The sequence below is a fragment of the Myotis nattereri genome, assembly GCF_964212035.1.
Source record: "Myotis nattereri genome assembly, chromosome: 5".
Lineage (NCBI taxonomy): Eukaryota > Metazoa > Chordata > Mammalia > Chiroptera > Vespertilionidae > Myotis > Myotis nattereri.
This window is the reverse complement of record NC_138080.1, coordinates 21,812,248-21,825,047: the sequence shown is the minus strand read 5'-3', so window position 1 is coordinate 21,825,047 and position 12,800 is coordinate 21,812,248. Positions and strand designations below refer to the sequence as shown.

The 12,800-nt window shown below is 41.9% G+C and overlaps 1 protein-coding gene across 1 annotated transcript; it reads left to right on the top strand.

Moving 5' to 3' along the window:
• Positions 1–1,035: 1,035 nt before the first annotated feature.
• On the top strand, positions 1,036–2,037 carry LOC308519386 (olfactory receptor-like protein OLF4; the record flags this gene model as incomplete). The annotated part of the gene is made up of 1 exon (XM_081091347.1): positions 1,036–2,037. The coding sequence occupies one exon, from the start codon at positions 1,036–1,038 to the stop codon at positions 2,035–2,037; it is 1,002 nt and encodes a 333-aa protein (XP_080947473.1).
• Between the last annotated feature and the right edge of the window lie 10,763 nt (positions 2,038–12,800).

The window sequence follows — 12,800 nt, the reverse complement described above, 5'->3', positions numbered from 1 at the left end:
TGTGTGTGTGTGTGTGTGTGTGTGTGTTTTCAGTCCTCAACACAGGAGAACTAGGGATCATATGTTCCGAGGTAACTCTACCAATACAGGAGCCAGAACTCGATCAAGAGAAGGTACTGAGGAGGGGATCTGTTCCCATCCATGGGGCACCTTTGCACCAAACTGCAAGAGGCAGTGTGAATGAGGACGTCCCTGTGCCTGAGGTTTCAACAGTAGCAGAGAGGCCCCAACTTGTCTGACACCGTCTCTCATCTTCTTCCTCATGCTCACTCACCTCCAACACTGGTTTCCTTTTTGGCTGAACATGAAAACAAACATCTTCCTCAGGACCTTTACCCTGGCCATTCCCTCTGCCCAGCACCCACTCCCCCACAGAACCTTGCATCTCCCTCTCTTACTTGAGGTCTCTTTACAAATGACATCTTGTTTGTAGGTCTTGCCTAAACACCCATGAAAATAAAACACCCTATTCATTTCTTCATACCTGCTCTCCTTTTCTTCACAACACCTGTCACCGTCTAAAATGTTATATATATATTTTACCCTCACATGAGGATATTTTTTCCACTGATTTTGAGATGGGGGAGGGAGACAGAAACATCCATGTGAGAGAGGCACACCAACTGGTTGCCTTCCACACCCACCCTGACCCAGAGCCAGAGATCATCTTTATCATTGAATTGTAGAAACCTTTGTTCTTCAGCACTCTATACTTACAGCCTGGACAGTGCCAAAAACATGGTCAGCATTCAATTTATATTCCTGAAATACATGAAAAATGTCTATGTATTATGTATTATGTAGAATACATAATACCTTAAGGAAAAATGATGATTGATACAAAAATGATTGATACAAAAGCTTTATATCATAGATGGCACAGGGCCCTTCACAAAAGGGGACCAGTTTCACACACAATATATTAAAATTAATTCTTTCTCTACAAACATAAATGTTAGCATTTCAAATATGTAATACAAGTTTTTGTGAATTAGTCATATTATTTCCCTCTTTCCTAGTAGCCACCTCCACCATATGCAACCAGGGAATGGTACACAAATTTCAGAATTCATTCTCCTGGGATTTTCAGAGGACCCAGAACTGCAGCCCCTCATATTTGGGCTTTTCCTCTCCATGTACCTGATCACTGTGTTGGGAAACCTGCTCATCATTCTGGCCGTCAGCTCAGACTCCCATCTCCACACGCCCATGTACTTCTTCCTCTCCAACCTGTCCTTGGTAGACATCTGTTTCACCTCCACCACCATCCCAAAGATGCTGGTCAACATCCAGACACAGAGAAAAGCCATCACCTACGCAGGATGCATCACACAGATTTATTTTCTTATACTCTTTTCAGTGTTGGATGTCTTTCTCCTGACAGTGATGGCCTATGACCGGTTTGTGGCCATCTGCCACCCCCTGCACTACATGGTCATCATGAACCCCCGGCTCTGTGGACTGCTGGTTCTGGTGTGCTGGATCATGAGTGTCCTGAATTCCTTGATGCAATGCTTAATGGCATTGAGGCTGTCCTTCTGTGCAAACTCGGAAATCCCCCACTTCATCTGTGAACTCAACCAGATGATCCAACTTGCCTGTTCTGACACCTTTCTTAATAACATGGTGATGTATTTTGCAGCTGTCCTGCTGGGTGGTGGTCCTTTCGCGGGGATCCTTTTCTCATATTCTAAGATAGTGTCCTGCATACGTGGAATGTCATCAGCTCAGGGGAAGTACAAAGCATTTTCTACGTGTGCATCTCACCTCTCGGTTGTCTCCTTATTTTATTGTACAACGCTAGGCGTGTACCTCAGCTCTGCTGCTATCCAGAGCTCACATTCAACTGAAACAGCCTCAGTGATGTACACTGTGGTCACACCCATGCTGAACCCCTTCATCTACAGTCTGAGGAACAAGGACATCAAACAGGCTCTGAAGACATTCTTTGTGAAGGAAACTACAAACAGGCCAGTGGTCCTAAGACTGAATACTTACCCCCGATGGCAGAGGTCAAAGTCTCAGAGTCAGACATAGAAGCATGTAACAGACTGTCGAATCTCAGAGGGAGGCTTTGGTGGATGAGTGGGTGGGAAGAGATCAACCAAAGAACTTTTATGCATAACCCCTGGACACAGACAGTAAGGTAGTAAAGGCCTGGGGCAGGGGTCGGGGGTGGGTTAGAAGGGGTCAATGGGTGAAAAAGGGGGGACATATCTAATACATTCAACAATAAAGGTTTTTTAAAAAATAAAATGCAGTTTCTGAGTCCTACTCCAGAAGGGCCCAGTAATCTGCATTTACAATGATTAAAAATGATGAATAAACAGGTTGAAAATGAGCACACCTAGATAGTGGATGTCATTGCACAGATTATTAAGTTATTAGTTTAAAAACAGGGTGAGATCTGTATTAATGGAAATGCCATGATTTAATGCATTTTGACTTAATTACCAGCATACTAGTATGTCTTCTTAAATTGATATTTTCCACATGAAAATAATTTAAGTTTATCAGCAATGCTCAAATCCATTTATGATTATAGATATAGCTTTGCAAATCAGAGAATTTGAGCTATTCACTCTTGTTACAAATTGCATGAAAGATAGGAATACAGTGTGTCTTTAGATTCAGAAAAAAAAAAAAGGCTCAGAATCAGATTCTGTGATTATCTTCAGACTGTGGAAGCAGAGCCTTCATTTTTTTCATTTCCTAGAATTTCCATTTCTTTGACCTTAACTTCTGTATTTGATTTCAGCAACTCACTTTATCAAACTTTCTTCTCTCTCTTATAACCTACAGTTTTTCCCTTTGTTGTTTTTTTAGCTTCCCAAATTTATTTCCATCATGGATCAGAAATATTTGGAAAATCCCATTAACATAATGAGACACATGGATTTTTTTAGAATAATTTTTCCTGAGTGACATATATTGTATCAAATGTTTTTGTTTTGTTTTTACTAAAAGAATCATCCAGAATTTTACTTCCCCTATGGGAAAAACTACACTTACTGAGCAAGGCAATTTATACAGTTTTGTAAGAGAGGAAAATCTAGATGTCTGCTGTTCACTTTTATGACTGACATTCCTTTGTATATCACTGCCTCAACTGCTGTTCCTGAGAATGTAGACTCTGACCTACTAGTGTGTTTAATAGCTGGTCACTGGGTTTTATTCTCCTCATTAGGATCCTGTTCTCTCTCAGCTCAGTGTTCACAATCCCTACCTTACCCACTTGCAAAATGATTATTACATCCATGTCTCTAAGAGGACTCTTCATTGAAAGGCAAATTTTAATACATAGGTTGACCTAATATGACCTTAGAATCACAGATGACCATCGATATGAGGAAGCAAAATTTTAAATCACATATTGTATCATGATGCACAATATTTCTTCTTCATGCTGTACATCTAGCCACTGGAGTATGAAAGATTGGTGCCCATGTATAAGGGAGTTTATACTTATGGTGAAGAACTGATGGGCATTTTTTTATATTTTATTGAAATTTCTTTGTGTTTCTGCTTGAAAAGTTCCAGAGCTGCCCATAATAGGACCCCTTTCATTTCTATAAAGGCAATATATCCCCCTTCTAAATTTTGCCATAACCACTGAGTATATCTCCATTATACTCAGGATTCTACCCATCTTTTATGATCAAAGAATGACTCAAGAGAGAGCTTGCATTCCTGTCAGTCATGTGAATCAGAGTCACTAGTTTTCCTGCACATACCTGTTCTCTAAACCCCTCCTGGTTACAGGAAAATGAACCCCCAGGGAGAGTTTTTAAGTACGAGTGGTCTGTCATAGATGCAGAAAACAAACTGGCGGTTGCCAGAGGGGAGAGGAGCTGGGGGCTGTGGCTAAAAAGGTGAAGGGATTAAGAAGTACAAATTTGTAGTTACAAAATTGTTACAAGGTATAAAATCAGCATAAGGAATATAGCCAATAATATTGTAATAAGTTAGTTACTACTAAGTATGGTGCCAGGTGAGTGCTTAAAATACTGGGGGCGATCACTTTGTATATAAATTATGATTGTCTAACCATTATGCGGTACCTGAACTAATATAAAATAATATTGAATGTCGGCTGTAATTAAAAAATTAAATTAAAACAAGAAAGTACACTAATCATATGCCAGAAAATGTAGAAGAGAAATAAAAAAATTAATATTATTTTCAGCATTAAAAAATAAATTGCTCTAGAGTATTGAAAGATAAAGTTGTCTGAAATAAACTGAAATGACAGAGTAACCATGAATGCTGTTTTTAAATATGAGAGCAATTGTCAGAATGTGTTTCTGTATACTTAGTGCTAATACATCAACTTTTATACATATGTCTAACTTGTTTTTACATCTGTTATCCCTTATTGTTCCTTTTGGCCTTTGTGATTAGATCTGTTTCTAAACTTTGCATCATCCCCAACCATTATATTCACATTTGACTAAAGATCGCCTTTCCTTCTGCAAGAATACTACTTAAATCCATCTACCTTTACATGAGAAATTATAACTGAGACTGATTCCACCCCATGTTTAAAAACCTCCTATATTATATCCTTTTATTTCCAAGTCTTTGAAAATCTACTGGATTCGTGAGCCATGTTGATATCATTAAAATGTTATTTTATTTCCTTCTATAAAGTATCAGAACCAGCAAAATATTGTCCAAGGAATCCCAACCCCCTGCTTTCCTCCATGTGTCTCAGGTCAAACGGAGGAGTATCTGACAGAGAAGTCTTACCCTGCATTGTAACAAGGCCACAGATGTGTTTTGCAAGTTTTGGGTTTTTGTACTCATGAAAGGGATTCACACAGTATTCACTGTCTGGGGAGCGGTTAGTATTAGGTTTATGGGGTGACTCCTTCATATTGTGTCGGTTGTTCATGTGGATTCTGGTTGCTGTGTGGAGTTCACTGGTGCCGAGAGCACAGGATTTGTCCACTCTCCTGCTGAAGGGCATTTGCTCAGCCATTATGTCTCCAGGTGCTGTGGCCACGCTGACACATGTCTGTGGTGGACACAGGCACGCAATTACATTGGGATTGTTTGTGTAGGGAACAGGGTAAGTGCATATATGACTTTAGTAAATGCTGCCAAAGAATTTTTTTTCAAATTAAACCAATAAGTAACCAATAACCAAACTGGTTCTACTAACTTACACTTCTACTAGCTCTCCATGAACAATCTGATAGCTCCATAGCCTTGGCTGCGCTTGACATTGCTCTTTTTTATTTTAGAGAAAGTGATGTGTATATAACAGTGCCTTGTGATTATTATTAGTATTTCCCTGTAGCTAACAGAGGTCAAACTTTTTTTCACATTTTGATAGACCATTTGTTTACCCTCTTTTGTGTAGTGCCTATTCAAGTTTTTTTACACCATTGTATAATGGGTGTTCAGTATATTTTTGACAGAATTCTTTATATATTCTGGCTTAATGTACTTATATGTTAAATCACTATATTGTACACCTGAAACTAAATATGACTAATATTATATTGTATACCAGCTATATTTAAACAAAAACTGTTTGTAAATAAATAATCTAGCCTGGCTGGTGTGGCTCTGTTGTTTGGGCGTCACCCCGTGCAACAAAGGGTTGCTGGTTCGATTCCCATTCAGGGCATGTGACTTGGTTGCAGGCTTGATCCCTTGTCAAGGGCATGCAGTGGGACAATGTTTCACTCTCACATCGATGTTTTTCTCTCTCTCCCTCTCACTACCTCTCTCTAAAAATCAATAAAAAATATTTTTTAAAAATAAATAATCTAAAATGCACAAATGATTACATGCAATGTAAATGCTCCAGATATTAATTTTATGACTATATGATGAGTTGTTGATTAATGTGTTGGGCATTCTTTTTTTGATGAACATTTTTTTTAAAATATATTTTATTGATTTTTTACAGAGAGGAAGGGAGAGAGATAGAGAGTTAGAAACATCGATCAGCTGCCTCCTGCACATCTCCTACTGGGGATGTGCCCGCAACCCAGGTACATGCCCTTGACCGGAATCGAACCTGGGACCTTTCAGTCCGCAGGCCGACGCTCTATCCACTGAGCCAAACCAGTTCCGGCTGATGAACATTTTAACAGTCTCAAATATTGTTTTTGAATTACTTAAAATTTGGTGGTGGGAGATGGGTGGAGGGGGCAAAGAGGGGGAAATAGAGGACATCTTTAATACTCTCAACAATGAAATAACTTTCTTTTTTAAAGAGCTGTGCATTTTACGGCATATAAATTTTATTTCAAAAAAATCTGTAAACAGCCCAGCCAGTGTGGCTCAATGGTTGAGCATCAACCCATAAACCAGGAAGTCATGGGTTCGATTCCTGGTCAGAGCACATGCTGGATTGTGGGCTCGGTCCCCAGTAGGGGGCATGCAGGAGGCAGCCAATCAATGATTCTCTCTCATCATTCATGTTTCTATCTCTCTCTCCCTTTCCCTTCCTCTCTCTGAAATCAGTCTATACTAATAAAAGGCCTGTGGCTGTGACACCGTAACACCATCACGACCAAATGAGCAGCGGTTCTCATGGTGGGTGGGGTGGGGCGCGAGCTACGAGCGGCGGAGGGTGGGGCAGCCAGCTGAGGCAAGCGAGCTACTCATGCGCGCTGAGCCTCTAGTAAAAACATATTTTCAAAAATCTGTAAACAAACCTGAATTCTAGTTAATGATATGCACATGGATGTGATTATATTTTGTATGATTCCATTTATATAAAACTAGAGGCCCAGTGCATGACATTCATGCACTGGGTGTTGGGGGTGGGGGAGGGAGTCCCTCAGTCCAGCCTGCACTCTCTTGCAGTCTGGGACCCCTCAGGTGATGTCCAGGTCTCACACAGTCCAGGACCCCTCACTCCTTACCACCTGCCACCACCACTGTACTCGCCAGCCAGCCATGAACCGACTGAGCTGCGCTCCCCCTATGGGAGCACACTACCACCAGGGGGCAGCTCCTGCATTGAGCATCTGCCCCTTGGTTGTCAGTGTGTGTCATAGTAACTGGTCGTTTTGCCATTCAGTCAATGTGCATATTAGTCTTTTATTATATAGGATTCTAGAAAAACACAAATGCATCTGGAGTGACAAAATTAGACAAATGTCTGCCTCAGGATGAGGAGGCAGGGAAGGCAGGAAGGAGAGACTTCCAAAGACATGAGGAAAGTTTGATGAATGTGAAGACATATTCAGTATGTTGATAGTGATGGTTTTGCGGTTAAATGCAAGTGTCAAAGCTTATGAAACTGTGCATGTTAAATAGATACAACTTATTATATCTTATTTATACATCAATAAAGCTGTTTTAAAGGAAGAAGAGGAGGGCCCAATGGTCGATAGTGCTAAATCATGCTAACTGATCCAGGAGGAAGAGAATTTGGTCACACAGTATGGGGATAGATTGCAAAGGGCCACCTTTCATCAAGAGGTGGAATCTTGTCATATCTCTTGATTCTGACTGACCTTAGGACTTGGTTTTACGAACAAAATGTGACACATTGCACAAGTTCTGAACCTAAGCTTCAGAGACCTTGCAACTTCTACTTTTGCCTTCTTGAGATTGTACTGCCACGTGAATAAGTCTGAGCTGTTCTGCTGCAGAGACCACGTGGAGGAAAACCAAGGCACCTAGGTCGTAACTTATGGATAACCAGACCTGTGAGTGAGGCCATGCTAGACCCTACAGTTTCAGGTCATCCACCGACTGATGGCAGCCACATGAATGGGCAAGAGAAGACCTACAGAAGAACTGCAAAGCTGAGCCCAGATCACATAGCTGAACTCCAGAAAGATTAAGTTCATAATTGTTTCATTATTTAAATTTGGCGGTTGTTTGTTACACAGTTAAGGCTAACTGATATAAGAGGCGTTTGAACCTTGATAGAGCATATTGAACTCAAACAGTTGGAGGACACCAGAAGCTTGACTGAAGCATGTTGAGAATAGAGGGAGGTTGAGAGACTGTGTTTAGAAAATTATTTTGAGAACATTTTCCATGAAAAGTGGTATAAAGGAGGAACCAAGATGGAGGCATAGGTAAACACATGTACTTGCTGCCTCTCACAACCACATCAAAACTATAACTAAAAGACAAAACATCGATCATCCAAACCCACGGGAAAGCTGGCTGAGTGGAAGTTCCACAACTAGAAGAAAAGAAAAAAGCGCATTGAGACTGGTAGGAGGTGCAGAGGTGCAGAATTGTAGAGGTGCGGAGGTGTGGAGTTGTGCATGAAACGGGCTGGCAACTGGGTGTGCTGTTGTTGTTGTTTTCAATCAGGAGGGACATACAAGCTCCTGATTGCTCTGAACTCCAGTTCCGGGTGAGACTCTGGGGACCCAGGCTCATACGGGGAGAAACTGGACTGTCTGGCAATGGGCCTGAACACAAGGGCAGCTTTCTCTCAGAGGTGCTCACAGCGATCATTGTTCCTGTGCAGGGGCGCAGATCACAGAGACGCGGGGACCTCTCCAATTCAGGGCTACTGGCAGCCATTGCTGTTTGCTCCACCCTGGTGATTCCCAGAGACCCCACCCCAATCAATTTACAACCCCACCCAAGCTGTGCAGGGTGGCTTTTGCATATAAATGGCCCGTCTTTTCGCAACATAAACCTAACAAACTGCAGCTGGGTCAGAGAGCTCCAAAGCTTCCAAAAGAAGGCCCAAAGGCTCAGTAGCCGCAACTGGCCTTGCTTCACAGCTGCGCCTCATCTGGGCATTTCCAAACCCCAAACAAAGAGGAGGAATCTGCACATCTCTCTGTAGCTCCTGCTGGGTGGCCTCAGGCAGTGGGTGACTTTGCACCTCCTTGGAGACCCAAGAACCAGTGATCCCAGTGGTCAGTGTGAGACCATACCAGATTACAACTCCTCACATCCACAAGCGACACACTCAAGGGGCAGACTCAGTGAGCACCAAAGTCCCATTGAAGCAAGTCCTGCTGCATAAGGGTATCTCCAGCACAGCAGTTCTCCCAATGTAGACACAGCTGGTCCTCACAGCCAATTGGCTTGGAGGTCAATTCCTCCCAGTGATACCAACAGCAACCAAGGCTTACCTACAACAGGACTGTGCACCCAGCCCACAAAGGGGTGCACCAAGAGTGTCCACCTCAGGTGATTGGGGAGGCTGAGCCACTGGGCCCTATAGGACACCTACCACACAAGGCCACTCTATCAACACAGGGAAGCAGCCAAAATGCGGAGACAAAGAAACAAGTCACAAATTAAAGAAATGGATGAAAGCAAAATACTGGATATAGAGTTCAAAACCATGGTTATAAGATTACTCAAGAATCTTCTGGAAACCTCTGAGAAATTTAGTGAGACCCTCAAGGATATGAAAAAGGACCAATCAGAAATTAAACATACACTGACTAAAATAAAGAATAATATACAGAGATCCAACAGCAGACTAGAGGATCCCAAGAACCAAGGCAAAGATTTGAAATACGAAGAAGTGCCCTAGCCGGTTTGGCTCAGTGGATAGAGCGTCGGCCTGTGGACTCAAGGGTCCCAGGTTCGATTCCGGTCAAGGGCATGTACCTGGGTTGCGGGCACATCCCCAGTGGGGAGTGTGCAAGAGGCAGCTGATCGATGTTTCTCTCTCATCGATGTTTCTGGCTCTCTCTCACTCTCCCTTCCTCTCTGTAAAAAATCAATAAAATATATTAAAAAAAAAAAAAGAAATACGAAGAAGCAAAAAACACCCAACCAGAAAAGCAAAAAGAAAAAAGAATCCAAAAATATGAAGATAGTGTAAGGAGCCTCTGGGACAACTTCAAGCGAACCAACATCCAAATTATAGGGGTGCCAGAAGAAGAGAGAGAGCAAGATATTGAAAATCTATTTGAAGAAATAATGACAGAAAACTTTCCCTACCTGGTGAAAGAAATAGACTTACAAGTCCAGGAAGCACAGAGAACCCCAAACAAGAGGAATCCAGAGAGGACCACACCAAGACACACCATAATTAAAATGCCAAGGGCAGGCTGACCAGTTTGGCTCAGTGGATAGAGCGTCAGTCTGTGGACTCAAAGGTCCCAGGTTCGATTCCAGTCAAGGGCATGTACCTTGGTTGCGGGCACATCCCCAGTACGGGGTGTGCAGGAGGCAGCTGATCGATGTTTCCCTCTCATCGATGTTCCTAACTCTCTATCCCTCTCCCTTCCTCTCTGTGAAAAAAATCAATAAAATATATTAAAAAATAAAAATAATATAAAATAAAATGCCAAGGGCAAAAGACAAAGGGAGAATATTAAAAGCAGCAAGAGAAAAACAGTTACCTACAAGGGAGTACCCATACGACTGTCAGCTGATTTCTCAACAGAAACCATGCAGGCCAGAAGGGAGTGGCAAGAAATATTCAAAATGATGAATAGCAAGAACCTACAACCAAGATTACTCTACCCAGCAAAGCTATCATTTAGAATTGAAGGTCAGATAAAGGGCTTCACAGACAAGAAAAAGCTAAAGGAGTTCATCACCACCAAACCAGTATTATATTAAATGCTGAAGGGTATTCTTTAAGAAGAGGAAGAAGAAAAAGGTAAAGATAAAAATTATGAACAACAAAGTGACAACAAATTCATATCTATCAACAAGCAAATCAAAAATCAAGTGAATAAAAAATCTGATGAACAGAATAAATTGGTGAATATAATAGAAACAGGGGCATAGAAAGGGAGTGGACTGACAATTCTCAGGGGGAAGGGGGCATGGGGAGTGTTGGGAAGAGATTGGACAAAAATCTTACACCTATAGATGAGGACATGGCAGGGAGTAAGGGCATGGGGTGGGGTGGGAACTGGGTAGAGAGGAGCAATGGGTGGGGGGGAAGAGGAACATCTGTAATAATCTGAACAATAAAGATTTATTAATAAAAAAATAAAACTAATAATCTGCAAACACACAAAAAAAGAAAAGTGGTATAAAAATATATAACAATGGGAGGTAAATGATGATCAAGAACAGAGTTCTCTTTAGTTGTCACACATTGAACCATGTAATGATTAGGGAGTGGTGGAAAATTGTCAATGGGCAGAGCACAAAACATCAGACTGAGAAGTAAGGGTTTCATTGTAGGGAGTAACAAATTTTTAATCTATGGAATGTAGTAAATTATACAACTCACTGAAAATCCTGAAAATCGTTTCTTCCAGGAGGATATTGAAAACCTGAGTAATGTTAGGACAGTATCTACTGTGAATTGCACAGGTACTCATCAATGGCTAATGTTGGCCTTTTACCTTCTTGCTAAAGCATACTGTAGAATATTCTACTAGGCCTCTTGTTGGTTCTAACACCAGCTCTTTCTTTTTTTTAAATTTTTTTATTGATTAAATTATTACATATGTGTCCTTATCCCCACATTATCTTCCATCTCCCCGACTCACCCCCTTGTAGTCTGTATTTATTGGTTAGGCCTATATGCTTGCATATAAGTCCTTTGGTTGATCTCTCCCCCTCACGCCCACCTTCCCCTACCTTCCCTCTGAGGTTTGATGGTCTGATCGATGCTTCTCTGTCTCTGGATCTGTTTTTGTTTATCAGTTTATGTTGTTCATTATATTCCATAAATGAGTGAGATCGTGTGATATTTATCTTTCTCTGACTGGCTTATTTCACTTAGCATAATGCTCTCCAGTTCCATCCATGCTGTTGCAAATGGTAAGAACTCCTTCTTTTTTACCGCAGCATAGTATTCCATTGTCACACCAGCTCTTTCTAACCCTGCCCAGTCCCTCAGGGCAGTCTTCTGACACAAACACTGCCGGCCCCTTGTGGACACAGCATTACAGAGCCCTCTGTGTCAGGATGCAGTGGTCCCCAAAGCCTGACTAGACCATAATGAAGTTATAAATTCCACGGGAGGAGGAGAGCCTCAAACATATCTTTTCAGGTTGTTTTTCACCGGGATGTACAGAGACAGGTGTGAAATCCCAGGTGTCATCCCTAGAGCTTCTTTATGGGACTGAAATAAAGCCATGAGAGCAAGGAGAAGCCAAGCTGCTCCCATTACAGGAAACTCAGGGAGAGATCTCAGCACTGTTATTCCCTTATAAATGCCCTGTTTTCCTTCTCGCTGTTCCTTCATCTGGCACACCAGCCTAGCACAGGTGCCATGGTGTTTCCACAGAATGAGGGCTTACAGTGATGGTGGGAATCTACTGCCCTACACAGAGGTCACTGCTCCCTTCAGAGAGCTGATCCTGTAGACTCCCTCCAGCTCTGTGGCCTCTTCAGCTTAGCTTAGATGCAGGGCTTTGAATCTATTGGCCAGCCCCTGCCTTGTTGTTCTCTCTGATTTGTCTCTTCCTAGCCCTGCAGCCTTTACACACTCCATGCAATGTGACTTATTGGAGCTGTTGTCAACACCTAAAGCCAAGTGTCTATAGAGATAGATGAGGACTTGGTATGCGCTGGGTTTTTCTCCTTTTATATCTTAAATCAAGAACCAGACAGCCCTAGCCAGTTTGGCTCAGTGGATAGAGCATCGGCCAGTGGACTGAAGGGTCCCAGGTGCTATTCTGGTCAAGGGCACATACCTGGTATGCAAGCTCGATCAGGGTGCGTGCAGGAAGCAACCAATCAATGTGTCTCTCTCACATTGATGTTTCTCTCTATCTCCCTCCCTCCCTTCCACTCTCTCTTAATATCAATGGAAAAATATCCTAGGGTGAGGATTAACACAACCAAAAAAAGTAAAAAAAAAAAAAATGTTTACTAGTAAAGTGGAACTAGAATTTGACCCAGTGATCCCATCCCAAGGAATATCCTAA